The sequence below is a fragment of the Ixodes scapularis genome, unplaced genomic scaffold, assembly GCF_016920785.2.
Source record: "Ixodes scapularis isolate PalLabHiFi unplaced genomic scaffold, ASM1692078v2 PGA_scaffold3__209_contigs__length_174095766, whole genome shotgun sequence".
NCBI classification, from domain to species: Eukaryota; Metazoa; Arthropoda; class Arachnida; order Ixodida; family Ixodidae; genus Ixodes; species Ixodes scapularis.
In genome coordinates this window covers 23392544-23411387 of record NW_024609868.1, presented here as the reverse complement: position 1 = coordinate 23411387, position 18844 = coordinate 23392544, and the positions used below count along the sequence as shown (strand labels likewise).

The 18844-nt window shown below is 47.2% G+C and overlaps 2 protein-coding genes and 1 long non-coding RNA gene across 3 annotated transcripts in view; 2 read left to right on the top strand and 1 right to left on the bottom strand.

Moving 5' to 3' along the window:
* Positions 1 to 3138: 3138 nt before the first annotated feature.
* Positions 3139 to 5792, top strand: LOC121837037. The gene is made up of 2 exons (XR_006078069.1): positions 3139 to 3744; positions 4515 to 5792. It is a non-coding gene; the product is annotated as an uncharacterized LOC121837037 (long non-coding RNA).
* Positions 5793 to 6023: 231 nt separating this feature from the next.
* LOC8026041 (nuclear cap-binding protein subunit 2) lies at positions 6024 to 6772 on the bottom strand. The gene has a single exon (XM_002401526.5). The coding sequence runs from the start codon at positions 6622 to 6624 to the stop codon at positions 6166 to 6168; it is 459 nt and encodes a 152-aa protein (XP_002401570.1). The 5' UTR covers positions 6625 to 6772; the 3' UTR covers positions 6024 to 6165.
* A 230-nt stretch (positions 6773 to 7002) lies between these two features.
* The window catches only part of LOC115316590 (probable E3 ubiquitin-protein ligase HERC3), a 58725-nt gene continuing 46883 nt past the window's right edge, over positions 7003 to 18844 (top strand). Inside the window, exons 1-5 of the mRNA XM_029976004.4 lie at positions 7003 to 7348; positions 10351 to 10512; positions 11645 to 11824; positions 15655 to 15814; positions 18535 to 18611. Coding sequence (XP_029831864.2) covers positions 10359 to 10512; positions 11645 to 11824; positions 15655 to 15814; positions 18535 to 18611 — 571 coding nt within the window. The 5' untranslated portion in view covers positions 7003 to 7348; positions 10351 to 10358. The remainder of the gene's footprint in view (positions 7349 to 10350; positions 10513 to 11644; positions 11825 to 15654; positions 15815 to 18534; positions 18612 to 18844) is intronic.

Here is an 18844-nt window from a genome sequence, read left to right as displayed (position 1 = left end):
GAGAAAACTCTTCTGAAAATTGGAACATTTCTTCTCAATCTGAGAAAAGTAGGCATGTGCGAATATTCAATTTTTCCGAATATTCGAACGAATAGTACATTATTCGGTATTCGCTTCGATCCGAATTCCGATATTCGTAAAAGTTCGAAGTATTCGTCACTAACGAATAGCGGAAGGAAGGCCGATTGTATCTGGTAGTTTCGGTTTCGGTTGTTTCTTACGAAAGCCGCATCGGCATCAAGAAATAAAAAATATCCAATCCAATCCAAGACATGCTAATGTCACATTCAATTGGGGCGCACGCAGCACCGAGAAAATGCTGGCCCCAAGGCCGCGTCACCGCGCGGGTGCAGCGTATGAAGCACTACCAAGTGAACACGAAGAATTCCGCCGTGCAACGCGCTTGGCGCGGTTACTTCAAGGGCAAAACATAAACGGGTGGACCATTGAACAAAATCCGCCGCAAGTGGGGCGGCGGCGCGCGCCATCTAGCGAGAGTCTCCTGAGCCGCCATGTTTACCGCGACGAGGAAAACGAACCAAGGGAAAGAAGGCGCCGTAGGAGGCGGAGAGCGGTAGCTCAAGGCCGCACTGGCCCGCAGTGCGCGAAGCTGCACGGTCTCCTTTTGACGGTGCAGCTGGTGCAGCAACACACCAAGTCCCAAATGAACGTAGTGCAGCCGCACCGACACGGCCATCTGAACGCGACGCGTCCGTCGGTGCAGTGTGGTGCGCCCCAATTGAATGTGACATAAACCGATCAGAAAATCGTGCGTCGCAACCGTCGCAGCTGCACAAAGGATTCCGAAGTGTGTTTGCTCTAGGTGCTGCGTGTTCGTTCGTATGGCTGACGGGTCATCGACGGCAGCCGGGAACGATGAAAGTGAAGCCGGTGTGTATCGAAATCCGATAGGGAACTACTTCTTAAAAGTGCCACCGGGAAATGAAGCTCGGTGCCTCAAATGCAAGGCAGTGCTGAAAACTCCAACGGGTACGACAACGACCCTCGCAACGCACCTGAAAAGGCACCCTGATTCGTACAAGACTTTCGAATGTGAGCGTCAAGCACGCGGGAGTGCCGTCAAACACAAGAACGGGAGTAAACCGAATCATCAGCAACCGTCGGTAGCCGACAGTTTCAAGCCCAAACTGAAACCGACTGCACCCAAAGCGAAACAAATGACGGCGATAATAGCGAACTTCATTGCTAGCGGAATGCATTCGTACACATTCGTACAGCATCGTAGAAGAAAGTGGTTTCGTTGAAATGATGAAGCTTGCCATGCCCGACTAAACCATGCCATGGCGGACGACCTTCTCGCGGGTTGTCATCCCGGATCTACACGAGTCCAAAAAGAAAGAACTAAGAAAGAGTCTGCGAGACATTTTCAGTAGCGGAGCAGAATGTTACTCCATCACGACAGATGGCTGGACCTCGCGCGCAAACAATAGCTATGTCTCCGTGACTTGCCACATGATGGACAAGGAATTTGGACAGCACGTGCACGCTTTGGCTTGTACGGACATGACGGACTCCCACACGGCCGAAAACCTGGAACAGTTCATCAAAAGTGCTGTCGAGGACTGGGAACTACCAGCGCCAGGCACCATGCCGATTTATGTAGTCACGGACAACGCTAGGAATTTCACCTCAGCGTTTGCACGGTCACCGTGGTCTGGCGTGCAGTGCTTCGGACATACACTCCAGCTGTGCATCAGCAACGCCAAAAAAGAAGTGGCGGGTTTCTCGCAGTTATGTGCGAAAGCTAGAACCACTGTGGCTCGATATAAAAGGAGTGCAAAGGCCCGCGGACGCCTTATGGAAATCCAAAAGAACATGAACCTTGAGCCACTTGAAGTTGTGCAAGACGTTCCGACACGTTGGAACAGTGAACACGCCATGATGAAGAGGCTTGTGAAGCTTCACGTGCCCGTCAGTGTGGAGCTGTCGGAATGTGACACAGTGGAACCTCTCAGTGCAAGTGAGTGGAGGCTCATGGCTGCAGTAGTGCAGGTCTTGCAGCCTCTCGAGCAAGCCACAGCTGAGCTATCTGGAGACAGCTATCCGACCCTCTCCCAAGTGATCCCCTTATTAGAGTGCACCAAGGTTGTTCCCAGTCGACACTCTACCGATGAAGCAGGATTAGTTGCCTCAAGCCTCATACAAAGCATCAAGACACGATTTCCAGATGGGAAGATGTGTCGCCTTCTAGGCTTGTCAATGTTGGTGGACCCCAGGTACAAGGACGGGTGCTACACTGGAGAGGCAGAAAAAAAATGGGCACGCACACTCCTGACGAAGGCCGTCGAGGAGAGCGCATCAGTGGACGAGCCTAGTGATGCAGCTGCCGAAACCAGCGGAGGCATAGGAGATTCGTTAGGTGACACCCTGTGGGATGTCTTCACCAGTCTTAGTTCTGACACGCACCAAAAGCCAGGCCACGAATTCGCTACCGAGTCTGTTGAGTACCTGAAGACACCCCTCCTTGCGCGCACAGAAGACCCCTTGGCATGGTGGAGGTGCAGGGGAAGACATCTGTACCCATCCCTGGTCCGTGTTGCCCGTAGGTATCTCTCGATACCAGCAACCCCGACTAGGAGTGAAAGGCTTTTCTCAAGCGCAGGAAGCATCGTGAGCTGCAGGAGGGAGCTTCTCCTCCCTGATCATGTGCAGCAACTCGTGTTCCTTCATGAAAATCACTGACTTTTCTTGTACTAAGTTTTGATTTGTGCATCAGCTTAAGTTTTGATTTGTGGCTGCGTTGCAGTGAAAATAAATGGTCGGTGAAGTGACCACTGCATAACTTTTGCTAATAATTTTTCCTACAACTATTCGAATTATTCGCTTCGAAAATATTCGAAGCAAATTACTATTCGCTTCGAATTCGCTTCGAACTAAAAAAACACTATTCGCACATGCCTAGAGAAAAGTAAACTTCTATTTCCGGGCTCGACGAATGAGGCAGTGCTTCGCGGACCCCTAGAATGCCTTCGTGGACCCCAAGAGGTCCGCGGACCCCCATTTGAGAACCGCTATTGTAATATTTTACGCATCATTCTTTCTCCGTGAACTCGAAATAATTCTGATGATGGTATAAGCAATTATTTCTCATAAGTAGTATGTATATGTGATCTCACAAATACTGCAAAACCTTCAGTCAAGTTGAAGTAATAAAAATATTTTGATTGGTGCAGAGAAAAGGCAGTCTCACTGTGGCATAGCCCGACGAGACAAGAGAAGTTAAAATGTTTTTACCAGATAGGAGACTAACAATCTCGGCACCGGGAGTCTTCTTCGGAAATCGCCTAAAGGCTTCATCCGCGCTCGTATGTCTGTCAGCCTGTCTCGGGGGTGGGGGTCTAGTGTTGCGACTGTTTCCTCTCTTTCTTTTCTGAAGTGTTTACAGTTTTATGGAGGGCGATCAGTTTTGGCTGGCGTCCTTTCTCTCCATAGTGTGCGCCCCGGATCTTGTCTATACGTTTTTTGGGGTCTCCCATTTCAGGGAGTCAAGAGGACGACTTCCTCCCGTCCAACTTTGAGCAGCCTTCGGAGAGTCTGGACGGAAGGGGGCGCGCGGGGGGACGCCCAGAGAAGCCCCTGGACGTGTCCGTGGTGTCCCCTATGGGGGACGGGGCCCGCTTTTCCGGGATCCCGGTCGAGGACGACAGTCACTTTTTCGCGTACTTCCTCACGGCAGTCGTGCTCTGCGTGCTGGGTTACCTGGCCTTCCACAACAAGCGAAAGGTCAGTCTCATTCTCTGTCCTCGTTTCCCTCTCCTTTGTCCACTCAGTTTAATTTTTGTTGCCCGTCGACAGCGGGCACCCTTTTTGGCATTTTCTCGGGGATTGGTGGCCGTGCGTGTCAATGCGCTGCAAATCTGGGTCCGTGGAGCTAAAGCTCACACTGCAGAGGCTGGAGATCTCGGGCTCAATCCTCACCCCTGCCCGTTTCGGTCTGTACGAGCGTCGTACTGGACTGCGGTCTTGCATTGTTGCTGCGTAAGGCGCGTTAAAGAAATGGGCTAACGGTTGTACTGCACCGGCCAAATTTCTCATCTAAGGCGTAAACCTGCATCGCCGTAGCTCGAAGGTAGACTGACCTCATGCTGTTCAAACACAAACGTCAGATTTGCTTTGGACACCTTCCCGACGATGCCGTCGTCGTCGGAAGTACAATGCGTCGTGTTCGGAAGTGGCTTTTTGCTCCGGCATCTCTTTCTTTATTCCCGTTTGGCGCTTCCGATGCTTTACGGCTCAGTTGGACTTGCCGAAACATTTAACTTCTAAGCTCCGTAGTCACTGGCAGGTTGAAAAATGTAGGGAATTTTCTTTTGATGCCCAACCTTTGGAGGGCACTTGTTGCCCTCCGCTGTACTGTGGCTGCAACTGAAGGACCTCTTTGTCAGTCATCCTGCCAGTAATTAATCGACCCATGAAAAACAAAAAGTTTTTTTTTTATGTTTTTGCATAAATTATTGTCGTGGTAAAAAAAGCAACATGTGGTACACTCGCAGATTCTTGCCCTGATTGTGGAAGGGCGGCATGAGCGCCTGCGGCGGAGCAATGCAGCGTACCGAAGGCTGGACAACACGGACGAGGACTTGAGCGTGCGGAAGGGGCGAGGGAGCTTCTAGACCCGCCGGTTACCCCGGCAGCGGATGCCACGGGGCCGACGGGGCGCAGCGGCCTCCCTTCCGCTTTTCGGTTTTCCGGCCGCAACCGGGACACGCCTTCACCCGGACGAGCTCTCCGGGCTTTCAGCACGTCGCCAAGAGGTGTCCCGAGCCGCATGTGTGACTCGAGGTGCGCCGCTCCGAACCTTGCCCTGGGCGAGCAGTTGCAACAATCGGCGAGTCGCCTGCGAAACCCCGTGTGAACGCATTTTCCCTGATGCAGGTTGTCACTCGCGCGTTGTGCTGGCTTTCCCCGGATGTGGTGTACATCTGTCTGTAAAATTTATTTTAGTTCTTTTTTTAGCGGTTGGTGCGCAGCACTGGCACGAGTCTGTGGGCGACGCTTGCCATAAGGTTGAGGCCCTGGTCTTCTGGCTGGCCTGCTTTCTGGCAAAGCCCCTTATACCCCATTCACACGATGAAGAAGGTACCTATAAACATTTGACGGCCCCTGGGCGTCGCCATCTTGCTGCTAATGTGGGTAGATCGTTTGATAGTCATTGAAGCATTGCTGAGGCCATGGGTACGCTTCAGCAATGCTTCACTATCAGAAGATCTGACCACACCAGCAGCAAGATGGTAGCGCCCAGAGGCCATACTTGCAAACGTCTATAACATATGGCTCTTCAACGTCAGCAGTGAATCGGTTTGCTGCCCTCCGCGCGTTGTGCGTGTTCACAGCCCAAGAGTACGGGCCAATTTGCCGATTGTGAAGAGACCCATTTTATAGGTACCTCTAGGCTGCCTGCATGAGCGGGGCATTAGTGTGGTTGTCGCCAGAGGGGAGGAGCCACCCACGGCGTTGAATGTGTTCCCGTTCCTCGTGAAGAGTTGTGGTCCTTCTCTGCACTGCCCGTCTCCCAAAGGTCCCTCTAGGTGCAGTTGCCTCACCGAGCATGATGCGATAAAACCGTCCAGGGTTTCGATGCACGGTAAAAGTAGGCACCCCAGTCAACAGTTGTTTTCTAGGTCACTTCTCTCCCTCCTTCTTTGGTCCAGATGGAACCACACCCACCTGACTTAGTCTCGTGCTTTGCCATGTTGTAAATAGTGTATCATAAGCAGAAGTCAACATGCAGGTTCATGGTTCGAACAAATAAAAAGAATACACGCATCTGATGTTGCAGTTCGCTCGCCTATTTTCTTTCTTGAAATGGGTGCTTCCATAGAATGCCGCAGCATTATTGCTGCCCGTCGGATCTACACTACTTCAGTGAACCTCGCTTGGTCCTGCTTATTAGTCTCGCGCCCTGAAAAGCACTTCGTCCTTGCATCAACATAACTGGAAGCGTAGGTTCCACAAGCACCGCTCAGTGGAGCTCAGGCTATACAACCAGCAACCCACGAAAAGCGATTCCAAACAATTTATTTGTCGATGTAGACCCGGGGCACTTCCGAGTTGTGAACTGATGACGGTTAGAAAGGCTGCATTCCCGCCGGAAAGGGCACACAGTGTTGAAGTTATGTCTGTACAGAGTTGTCAAACGCCAGTCTAGACGACGGCTGGTGGTGGCACGACACGCTGTGCCATGAGCTTTCCGTAGCCTCCCCGTCCGCTGTCGTAGTCTGTGCGGTACTCGTCGCGGACTTGGCCGCCGCTCTTGCCTCTGCCGAACTGCCGTCCTTCGACGAAGCCGGCGTCCCAGTCTGTGCGGATGATGCGGTCGTCCAACTTGGTGCCGTTCACGTAGCGGATCGCGTTCTCTGCGTCCTCCCTCGTGTAGTACTCCACGAAGCAGAAGCCGCACGGAGTCTTGTGGAAACGGTCGAGACCCATGATAACTTTTTTCACGTCGCCGCACTTGGAGAAAAGTTCGTAGATCTGTTCCTCAGTAGTGTAGAACGACATGTTTCCCACGTAAAGCGTCGTGCTCAGGCGCAGCAGTCGCTCCTGCTCCGAGCGACTGCCCTTGAAGTGCTGGTCACGGTAAGAGCTCAGGTCGACGCTCATTGTTGATTTCAGTGGGTGTCCAGAAGCTGGAGATGTCCCCCCAAAAAAAGCGAACAATTCGCAACCTGTGGAGCCCTTCCGGAGGCAACACAACGAAGGAGCAACGCAATCGGCCACTCGACAGCCAGCAAAGGAGGACAATACTGTTGTCTATGGCGGGTGGGCTGACTTTAAAAACAAATTGTCATTCTTGTCCAACTCGTTTGCACTTTTGCATTAATTGCATTATCGTCATAAAATTACTTATATCTTACTGAAAATTTTTAAATGTTAAACAGTGTATTCGAATAAAATATCTACAGTTGGATAGGGTTTACACGATTTAAAAGAGCGTCAGTTTTAGTGAGAAAGCGATATCTACAGGGGACCTTGGTAAATGCGTTCGATAACATTTTAAACATCCAAACCTACGCGGAAGAACGCTTCAAGAAAGAAAACTATACCATGACGTCAAAAATACACCTTGCCAGTCGTTACTAGGTTTTGTTAGAGTAACCTTCAAGAAACTAATCGCTGGTTTGACGTCACAGTATTGCATAATCGCAGTCACTTGAAGACTCGCCAAAAATAGACGAACGCAGCCTGTGCAGTGGGGGTCCAAGTGTAGTGTGCGTTTCCGAGTCTGCTTCGTCCCGGAATCGGATCGGCGGCGTGTGAGTTGCTTCGAAGCTCGACATGCTTCGCCGAAAGAATCTTGATTTCCACCTGGGAGTCTAGGGAGCAGGTAACGCACGCTTCCGTTTCTAACAACATACCTACGGGAGTCGCTGCACGCACTCAGCGTAGCCTATTTGTAGCCGTTGGCAGTACCGCTTTGGATTCTTTGCCGTGCCTCTTTTTGGCGTGTGTCGTCTTTCCCCAGGTTTGACGGCACATTGCACGCTTGGGCTCGCACCGGCAGATCGCATACTTAGACCAACACCAGCGCAATCCGGCCAGTCACGGTGATGTTTGAACGAGATGCTGTAGCGCACTTTCCTGATGTACTTACGAAACGCAGAAAATAAACTACCGACGTTTAAAGACTTCCCGTTCCTTTTGTGTCGCACGCTACGTCTGGGTAGCTTTTCGGCCTCTTTCTTGGACCTCTTGGCAGCTTTTCTACGAACTGGAAGAGCGCGCCCATGACGCATAAAATAAATCTCTTATTGTTCTGGGCGAGTTTCGACTCTGCATCGTAGATAAATTTCGATCGTGGCTGCAGAACCATCGAGAACAATCGTGCCGTTTTTGCTATGTGTAAGAAGTGTAGGGGAAACGGGCTTCTGTTTGGGAACTCTCTCCCAATATCGTGCCTGTAAACTCGTCATGCTCGTCTGAACTAAGTCGGTGAAATGGTTATATGAGTTCGGCGAACTTAACTTGTAAATGGAGAAGAAATAACAGGCAAGCAAAATATTTTTTGAATCCAAAACGTTACTTTATTGTACTGTTTTTGAGGGAGCACGTTTGTATTCAATAGAATTTTACGAAATGATTACACAAAGCTCCGGGTCTTAGCCTCCTGTGGCCTAGTGCCACTGCAGATAACCAAAGTTCAGATTCTTTATCTTCCCTGACAATCTGAAGGACCAGTAGTCTTGCGTAATCTGTTAAAGATCTGCGCAGTGTCTAGCGTTACGTGGGATGGACGGAACCAGAAATGAAAATTAAAGTTACATCCCACGTAACTTTACCCCAAGGTTTCGAGTTACGTCCGAAGTAACCCAATATTAAAATTAAAGTTAGGTCCGATGGACCTCGAAATAAAAATTAAAGTTACGTCCGACCAAACTCGAAATAAAGAGTAAAGTAACGTCTGACGGAACCCGAAATAAAGTTTAAAGTTACGTCCCGCGTAACCTACGCGTATGTTTTGATTTTAGGCTGATACATGACGTAAATACAAAAATATTGTGAATTACTACTGCGTTGTGTCCGATGCAGCATTCGTGAATCGGTTAAAATCTCAACTCTATCCATACCTTCAGCTTTGTTAAGAGGGCTGGAGTGTGTTCCTCGCACATCGAGACTGGTTAAGCTGGGTGGGTTCGATGCCCGTCACGTACACTTCTTTCCTTCATTTCTTTGCTTCCTTTGAGACAATTTATTGAATTTTTTTTTCGATATGAAAACACTTCTTGCTTTTCTTGTAGCGTTTGTTACATTTGCTTGTAGCCCTTGATATGGCTAAAGGCCGAGGGTCTATTGTCATTCTCACACCCGAGCAACCCCCTCGAAACAGCTTTTTTTTTTTTAAGACACCCCGAAAGAAAACATTGCAAAAGCTAGTGCGTGTGGCGACTTGAGTGGTACGTGAAGATTGTGCCAGTTTTAAATAAGTCTACCGGAAACCCTGCTGCTGTAAACAGCACATTCGTATCAGATTAGCATTTTATTTCTTAATAATTGCTTCAAACGTCCGCAATTCTCAGAAAGCGTCGCAAAACATTTTCTTAAAGGCGAAAAAGAAAATTATCTTAAAGAAAGGGAAAATACGAGAAAAAAATTATGTGATGAGCATCTGTACTGAGAGGTACAGATGGAGTTGCGATTTTAACCAATTAACGAATGCTGCATCGGACGTAACGTAGTAATAATTCCCGATATGTTTGTGTTGACATTATGTATTGGCCGTAAAAAGTAACATTCCATAAGGTTGCGTAGCTTACACAGGACGTAACTTCAACTTTTATTTCCGTTGGACGTAAGTTTCATTTTCATTTCGAGTTCCGTCGGACGTAACTCGAAGCCTTAGGGTAAAGTTACGTGGGACTTGACTCTGATTTTTATTCTGGGTTCTTTTGGACGTAACGCTAGGCACTGCAAAAAATCTATTGCTATACCCATAGTAGTGTTATAGCAACCACTTATGAGTAGCCAAGAGACCGAAGAAAAAAAAAAGTGTTTAGTAAGGCGAATTCGTGCCCATAAAAAATAACCGTACGAACAGCCGGTGGAAGTGATGCAATGTGATCTGCCTGCCTTGCTCAGTTCACTGTGGCTTTTTGCAGCTGCCTGACAGTGGTTTGGTTTCCAAACTCAGAGCATTGCCACTCTTTCGCAATGAGTGCAGAATGTTCTAGAATCATACCCTTATGTGCGTCCAGACTCAATTCCATACACATACACAGGGAGCGTAAAGGCTGCCATGCTGCCAACTGGACTACACAAACTTTGTGAAGTGTGGCACAGCTGCTGTTCTCGTGCTCTCTTCAAATAGTGCCTTCTGGAGGAAACAAATCTTATTTTATAGAAGCATGGTTGCTGGAATATGTTTGTTTCCAGTCACCATTTGAGCCTTTTTAGCAGTAAAAAATAACAATGTATTTTTTTTTTCTTATTCCTCCCATGCAACTGTTTTGCTTTGGATTGTTTATTAAATGTGTAATCTCTGGTAGCCCAACCCTTGTGCACATCCCCATTTATGTGCTAGCACCATTGATATGAAATTCAAGAGACCCCTGATTTTCAATGTGGGTGTTGTGGAACATACCATATTGTGCATGTACGACTAGTACAAGCTGAGCGGACAAAAAAAAATAATTTACGCCATCTCAAAAAGAACATCCCAGCTGTGCCTTTTATGTCCAATCAATAGATCAAATTTTAGTGTCTGTCCCCCTTTCAGTTGCATGGTAGGTTGCAATACCTCCTCTAAATTTTAGCTCTAGACCTGCTGACCAGAGTCCAGCCGCAGTTTGCCTCAAGGCTTTGGTGCAACGGTCAGCATTAATGTGCCTGCAGGAAGGAGCATGAAACGTACCCACAGCGAAGGGTGTGGTGGTGGCAGCAGTGGGGCTGCCAGCCCGTCTCTGGGCTCCTCCTGCGCGGCCAGTGGACCCCCCATGATGATGTACGCCTGGGGACACGGACCCAACGGGGAGCTGGGATTGGCCGCCAGCAAGGGTAGGTCACGGTATTCCTCGGTTTCCTCCGCCTATTCTCCCTCTCATTGTATTTGCGAGCGAAACCGAAGCTTCGATTAAGAGATTGTGTATGAGAGAACAGCTCCAAAATGAACCCAAGGATGAAGATAGACCGAAACAGGCGCCTTGTCCCGTTTCCGTCTGTCTTCGTTTCCGTGTTCATTCCGGTGCTGTTTTATTTTACGAGCACAAACATGTTGCTTTGAGTGATGCTTGAACTGTACGAACATGCATGCTCGGCGGGGACACTGAAAGCGCGGAGGTCGCTCTTGTAGCTTCTGCTCTGCTCACACTTGACGGGAACCAGAGTTTTAGCAATAGGAACTGGCAAAGGAAAGGTGATGCAAATTCTGTTGCAGGTCAGTCGATATTTGTGTCTAAAACTTTATTAGCAGTCAATATTTTTGTGGCTCACACCTTCCTTTTTCGGCAGTGTGTGGCAGCGTAACCGACGGGCATCGCTGTAAAAGATAAGGGTCAAATTGTGTTGCCAGTACCTTTATAGTGGTGAAAGCTTCACCTAGAATGTCTGAACGGCAAATGCCGTTTTTGTTGAGGTTTGTAAAGATCCGAGCTCGTCATTATTTGTCTTGCAGAGGACCAGAGACCTTTCCAGTCTCAAGTTATTTTCGCAGGATGAAGGGTCACTCACTTCCATAACATTTTCCTTCTCACTTGCCCATCAAATTTGGCTATGCTCTATTTCACCTTATGATGTACCGCAGAAAAGTCTACAAGTGCGATGAGGGAGCTCGTACTTGTAGCCTTTGAGGGCACATCTCGGTGGCAGAAGCCCCTGTGCATTAAGGGCAGCTGCCAACGCTATGAGCTCGCGCTTCTAGCTTTTGCTGCAGTACAACATAAGGTGGAACGGAATTAAGGTGGCGATGCGGGCTAGTTGGTGCATATCTTCAAAAATTGTAACACAGAGTGCAAAAGATGAAGACACAGAGTAAATAGAAGAACACAGGACGAGCGCTGACTCAGTCGGTGCTCATCCTGTGTTCTTCTACTTACTCTGCGTCCTCGTCTTTTGCATGCTCTGTTACAATATTTGAAGGTGAAACGGAGTATAGTGCATGAATCACCTACAACCCAAGCACCACTTGCAGACGATGCCGAGGCGGCAGTGCTGAGGCCCCAGCGGGTCCGTCGTTTCGGCACACGGGTGGTGCGAGACGTGGTGTGTGGGCGGCACCACACCCTCGTACTGCTGGCCAATGGGTGCGTCTACAGTTGCGGATCCAACGACTTCGGGCAGCTGGGGCAGGACAAATCTATGCGCAAGCTGGGTGAGTCCTTACATTGCAGGCTCTGTCGGCAAACCGTCTCGGGAGGTACAAACTTTATCTATCTGTTCCAACATTAAGAAAAAACAACCTTACTAACGAGGGACAATGTCAAAGCAGTTGTTCTAATCCTACCTAAGTGCACGGTCCAACGTTCATTGTCATTCTTAACCAAACTGTACACGCCGATGCCCCGTGGTCTGTCGGAAAGCTCCGTCATAGCTTCGACTTACTGCAAAACGTCAGGCAAGCACCCGCCCAAAGTTAGGGGATAATCTTGAATAATTGGAAGATGGATGCTCGTCGTGTCTGGGAGCAAACATCACGCAAGCTCTATCTTTCTGACAATGACCAGAAAGCGCGAAATGTATACCGCACTAACCAGCTAGCAGAAACTACAGAGTCCGTATGTGGTTTGGGCTAAATTTTTCGTCGCGCACCGCAGGTGCTAGTCAGAGCGAGACCGAGTGGACAAGCGTGCCACATGGGCACTACCTTATATGGCTCTCGTGCAACACATGACGTCAGTTGGGCGAGTGGCCACGTGGTACAGCATCACACCGCTCTTGTTGGCACGTTTTGCCGGGAGAGCAATGGCTCCGGAGTAGCTGCACCACGCAGCTTTGTGGCTATAGCATCCGACTGCCACTGCACCGACCCAAGTTCGAGCCCCGCTGGAGGCTCCTTAACTTTATAATCTTACCATCGTGTCATGCTCCCAGCCTCCACGACTCTTGTCCATGTCGATCGTTCATGACGCCCGTTTGTGACAATTTTCTTGCAGCAAGCGACCCCTAAAACACATTCTGCGTTAAAATGCAGAAGGTGCACCGATAAGGTGGGCTTCACCACTTTGCACAGGGGTATTTGGGGAAGCGGCTGGCAAGGAGAAGAACCTAGATGAGCTAGGTGGGCTCGGACGTCCGAAATGGGCGCTTGATGCGTCCTTTGCTTGGGTAGTGTTCGAATGTGACGAAAGTCACTGGCGGGCACTTGTTGTGGCTCAGGCACATGCTCAGTGTTTTACAGAAGACTCACTTTTATTGTTGCTTCTTGGGGCTGGTTCACACATTCACATTTGAGTGTGATCTGCATTGCCACTAGGGATGCCGCGAACCGCCCCAGGTTCGATTTCGAAAGGTTTCGATATTTGCGAAGCGAACTGAAGTTCGATTTCGAAAAATTTCGATATTTTCGTATTGACCGAGGTTCGAAATCGAAAAATTCGCAACTTTCGATCACAGTGAAGTTTCGAATTCGAAAAGTTCGAAACTTTCACGGTTTCTAAAATTTCGGATTCGAATATTTCGCATATTTTTTTAATTCAGGTTCGATAAATTCGAAGATTTCGAAATTCTTTGGAAATAAAATTCGAAAACTTCGAACGCTTCGAATTTTTATAGACATGAAGTTCGAATAATTCGAAGATTTCGAATTTCTTTCTGCATAAAGTTCGAAGGTTTCGATTTTCTTTTAACGCTAAATTCGAAAAAAAAAAAACTTCGAAGATTTTGCATTCCTTTCTAGTCCAAGTTTTCAAAGTTCGAAGTCCGGTTTTCAAATTCCTCCACAGTTTGTTTCAAATAACGTTTTCACGACTCACTGGTTTCCAAAAAATCAAGTTTAGAAAAGTTAGGGTGTGATATCTAGATTCTGCGAAGTTGGTCAGGCAATTAAATGAGGCGACGAGTGTCCCGGATGTGCTGGAATATTTGCCAGTGCAGAGTGACGTGTGACCATAGATCAGTAATTGGGACCGCCAGCCCGGGGGGGGGGGGGGGGGGGGTCTTTAACCTGCATCACGCAGTAGTGATCACACGAACACACTGTTTTACGAGACTCATCCAGTTCGAAACGGCCAGGGGCGAGCAGGAGGTTGAGGCTCAGAAAAACCTTGAAGCGACCTGGCAAACCACCTCGCCACCCACTGCACGCTGCTAATAATCCGATCGAACGCCGCCCGAGTGACGCTGGCATATAGTAAGTTAAGTTTGTAATTGTCTTGGGGGTTTATTTTCTGGGACGGAGGAATCGCCTCGCAAAAGCCGACACAACTCGAGATTGAGGAGCGTTCTACCATACAAATGGCGCCGGAAGAGGAAAAACGGGGGGAAAGAGGGTAGCGGGGGGGGGGGGGGGGGGGGGTCTTCAGTTCCCTTCCCCCCCTTCCAAATATTTCGGACTGTTAAAGGAAACAATACGGGAAAGAGGGCGAGGTCGAGCTTATTTTAATCTGAAAGTATTTATGCATTTATATCGCTACTGTCGCTCTTCACTGCATAAAAGATTGCGTAGATGGTCATTGTTAGAAACTCGTTGTCAGAAGGTACTACTCGTCACATGCTTAGTGGTTCGGAAGTTCAAAGCTATGTCTTTTCGACCTAAATACTTGTGCCAATAGTAAAAAAAAAAAAAAATAAAAAAATAAATGCAAGGATAAAAATTTGGAAAAAAAAACTATCAAGAATTTGCCGGAAGTGTTGTATTCTTGCATATTCAGAGGTTCAGAACTTCGAAACAAGTTTCTTTTACCAAAATGTGTACAGGCTAAAAGAAACACGTCCCAGGAACGTGAAGCGAAAAAAAAAAGTTTTCTTTTAATGATGTGCTGAACTTGAACACTATTAGAAATCTTCTCAAATAAGTTAATCTATTCCTTAACGTGAAAAAACAATAAATACATTATTTTGTATTCTGCAGATGGCAATGATATGTACTGTATGTGGTGTTAACTTAAATGCGATACCTCAAACAACTTAGACAAAAATAGATATCAAGTTTAGGGCATAATTGCATGTACATACATGTTTGGACATTTCTTCGAAACTCACGTTGAATAACAATAATCACATCTTAAGAAGTCACTTACCTAGGCTATACATAGATCACTCTTAAAAAAGTATAACATATCTACCATAAATAGCTTCGGCTACAGCGCGCTTCAAATCTGGCACAAACGGTAATCGTCAAAAACCCGTCGTCCTTCCTCGCTTCTTTGGGAATTTATTTCTTTAAAACTAAGTATGCCAGAACATTGAAACAAACGGCATTGTCTTTCGTAAGGAACGCAGCACCGCGGGTAAAAGTTAGAGAAAAAAATATTGCGAATGTACCTCACTACTTGAATTCAAATGAAGCCGTCCGCCGGTCATTCGAAGTTCGACGAACGTCGAACTTTTACCCTAAAAGTTCGAAGGTCGTCGAACTTCCGACTTTTCAGGATTCGAAAGTTCGAAGCTTTTCGAATTCTCTTGATAAATAAGTTCGAAAGTTCGAAATTCATCGAATTTTTTGGTCAGTCAAGTTCGGAAGTTCGACAAGCATCGAACTTTGAGGCGCAATAAGTTCGAGAGTTCGTAAAAGATCGAATTTTTTAGCGTAATAAGTTCGACGGTTCGAAAAACGTCGAACTTCTTAGCTTAACAAGTTCGAAAATTCGACTTCTGTCGAATTTTACGATGTAAACAATTCGAAAAATCGATATCTTTCGAACCTTTCGAACCGCTTGAATCGATCATCGAAACTTCGATTCGAAAAAAGTTCGCGGCATCCCTAATTGCCACCGCTTATGACGAGAGAACAGGTTTGTGCCATCTGTTGGACAGCCCCGGAACGCTTTGCGTATGTTTTTAACTCATCATTCTTTTATCGTACGCTCGGAGTAATTCCGGCGACATTCTAAGTCGCCACTTCCCGTGGATGGGTAGCGCATAGATTTAATCTCGCAAATACCGCAAAATCTTCGGTCTAGTTACATGCACATCGGAAGGGTTTTCGTTGCACCACTTCGTGAGGTCCGGCCTGTAAGAAGCTGCCGTGCCGTCCGTGTGCAGAACAGGTGACGGCGCTGTCCGCCCACGAGATCCGAATGGTGGCCTGCGGCCACGACCACTCGCTGGCCCTGAGTGAGGCCGGCCAAGTCTTCTCGTGGGGCTCAAACCAGCATGGACAGCTCGGCACCGGCCCAGACGAGGAGAGCCGCCTGCGCCCCAGGTGGGGCTTTTCATTTGTTTCTTTGTTTACTTACTATACCCCCAGGGTCGTTAGACATTACGCGGGAGAGTGAATCTTGTAAGTTAAAGCGAGTGGATAGATGTATTATTAGGGTTCCTTTAAGGCTTTCCTTTGACCTACTGCCTACATGTACCATATTCAGAATGTATTTGCCTTATATATATAGAAATATGGGCAACGTGATGTCACTCTTGCTGTGGTGTAATGTCACATCACGTGACGTTGTGCACATGATGTGACGTCACAATTTGACATCTGAAGAAATCCGAGTGCATTTACGCTGTCGCATACCGTGTGTCACAGCGACAGCAGCTCGGCACTCCCATTATTTGCCATCAGCGTGGCGTCGTCGTCCTTTCTGCGCCTCTTCCCAAGCAGATTTGTAGGAATTTTCAAGCCATTTTCGCTTTTGATCTTGATTTTACGCCCATACCCGATTCATACTCCGCCTCTGACGAGCCTTTTCGGCGCGCCGTAACTGAAAATCGAGTTCTTCTGACCCATTACCAACTTTCGGAGGTCTAGCCATGCGGCGTGCAAGTTTGTCTGCTTGGATGGTCGTGTGCATGCGCCGTCACAACGGGGTGTCTGCTACAGCCGCTGTCAAAGTGAGAATGGCAGGGCACCTCTTTCGAATGCCTAGCCTCCAGTACACGCCCAATTTTTTTTTTTAAATGCTTTGTTTTTAGCATGCGTTTGTTGTTTTTTGACGCCTGCTTTAGCTGTATGTGCACGTTGAGGCTTCAGGAGTTTTCGCAAAAGACAACGCAATTTCCCGGAAAGGTTCTCACTTACAGCTATCGCTGTAATAACGTTCTTGACACCGTAATGTTATGTGACACCACGACAAGCTGCACATTATCGTAGGTTGTGATTAATTTCTTTTTTTTATTGTTAAATTCTAGGTATTTGCATATATTGAGAATATTTTAAAATCTCCTAGAAAGTAAATAGCTGGGCTGCAGTGTAGGTTTAATCCTTTATCTCAAATAATTTTTGCTTACCTCTTCACTGTAAGCATTCAATTATGCTAGATCAGTCACCAAATAAACGGTTCATTATAAATCATATTTATCAAAATAGAAACAAATGGAAACTTGGGAATAATAACCTTTACGAATTTGGCTAGATATTTCTTTAAGAAAGCATGTTTATATCTGGTATGCTAATTTTGCATTGTCTTAAAGCTATACCTCCATGCAAAATGTGCATAATCATATGACAAGTTTGAGGCATAGAGCTAGCATTCACGCATGCTCATGCTAGTAGAAAAGCAAAAAAAGGCATTCAGCTGGAAAGGCACTGGAGTAATTGAAAATAAGTAGAGTGTCTTCATGTGCACTTTGCTTAGGGTGATGACATCTGACTATTTTGTTCTTGATGCTTTTGTTTCTTTTCTGTTCCGGTGATCGAGAAAACGCGTCTCCCGGCACGAGATCTTGGCATTGACAGTGCAATGGTGGCATCTTGTTACCGGCTATTTTTTTGTATTTTTCTCAAGAGTGCTTGCTGTTGGAATTGGGTACTACAAAGACTGGCATCACCCTAAACAGAAGGACATTGAGGCACCCTAAGAATAAGTATATATGTTGGTGCTCCAAAAGATTTTCCTGCTGTTCCAAAAAGTGCTTCAATATTACTCAAATCATTCACACCACTGGAACTGTAGCAAAATAGTTAAAAAAATCTAGGTAAGGCTTGGGAAATATTCTCTAAGGGCAAACTTCGAAAGCTTCACGTAATATTGAACGTGCGAAAATAAAGTTTTTTTTTACAATAGTGACAAAAATGAAAGACATTTACAATTCCCTGTAATGCCGAATCAGAGCACAGCTCTTGAGGAGGGGAGGGTACAGAGAGGAGGGTATCCTCTTCACCTCCTTGCTCCTCCTCTTCCATCTCCTCCTCCCTTCCTCCTTCTCCTCCTTCCCTCCCTTGTGACGTCACACATGACATCACTCGTGATCCTAGTGACACTGGTGACCTTTGTCAAGGCCTTCACGAGTGACCTTTTGTGACGTCACAAGAATCCCTTATGAAGGTCACTGTGAAGGTCGTGACCTTCGTCGTGATTTCACTCGTGACCCTTGTGATGTCACGTGTGACTTCATTATGGGAAACGTCCCATAATGCAACATGCGGTTGCTCCAAAGGCGACGGCGACGCCGCTCAAGTTGGAAACGGGCGCCTATGAGCTGCGCTCTAAAATGGCTGCACCCATGAGGCGAGTTTCTCTGTCAGTTATAACTAGGGCTTCCATGTTTTCAGGTAAATCCGAAACATGCTCGCCAGTAAAAGTTCCATTAGCTTGGGTTTATTCGAAAAACTCAATATTCTTAAGGGGTGCGGAAACGAAATGACGTGGCCGCGAGTTCTCCATTTCTCTCTTCAAAATCGGCCAGCAAGAAGTGCAATGCGTATCGCACTGGTGTCAATGGCTCCTGCAAGGCCAAGGTTACTATATTGCGAGCGTTCCCGCTTGGTGACGTCAACGCGTGACAATCTCTGCTAGTGGTAATATCTGAGAACTGTGCGCCCTATGGCCTTATACATAGCTTGCCCGTAACGTCATTCGTTACAGTTGTAACAGGGCGCCCACCTATTGACATTCGAGTAAATACTGTGACAAAATTCTGGAGATTACGTGTGGGTATTGAAGCTTCCAGTTTCAAGTGCTATGTTGTTTTCTCCTTTACCAGGGTGATAAAGAAGCTGGCAACGATGCATGTGGTGCAGATAGCATCTGGAGCCAACCACTGCCTCGCCCTCGTTAACAGTGAGTGATTCGGAGGACATCTGTGTGGCGTAAAAACCTAACCCGATCAAATGTCAGACTTCTAGAGAGTTAGATACAAACTTTATAGTTGTAGCATAGTCAGTCTTTGAGCGGACTCTGAATTGATTTTCATGGCTTTTATGGTTATCTGTAGAATTAATTCTTGATATAGTTTTGATATGGAATTTACTCTAGTAATCAATGCACTAAGTATGAACAAGGCCTGTGTGTCT

Bases quoted from the DNA above. Each gene is read 5' to 3' on its own strand.
- LOC8026041 (XM_002401526.5), bottom strand. From the start codon at position 6,624: ATGAGCGTCGACCTGAGCTCTTACCGTGACCAGCACTTCAAGGGCAGT.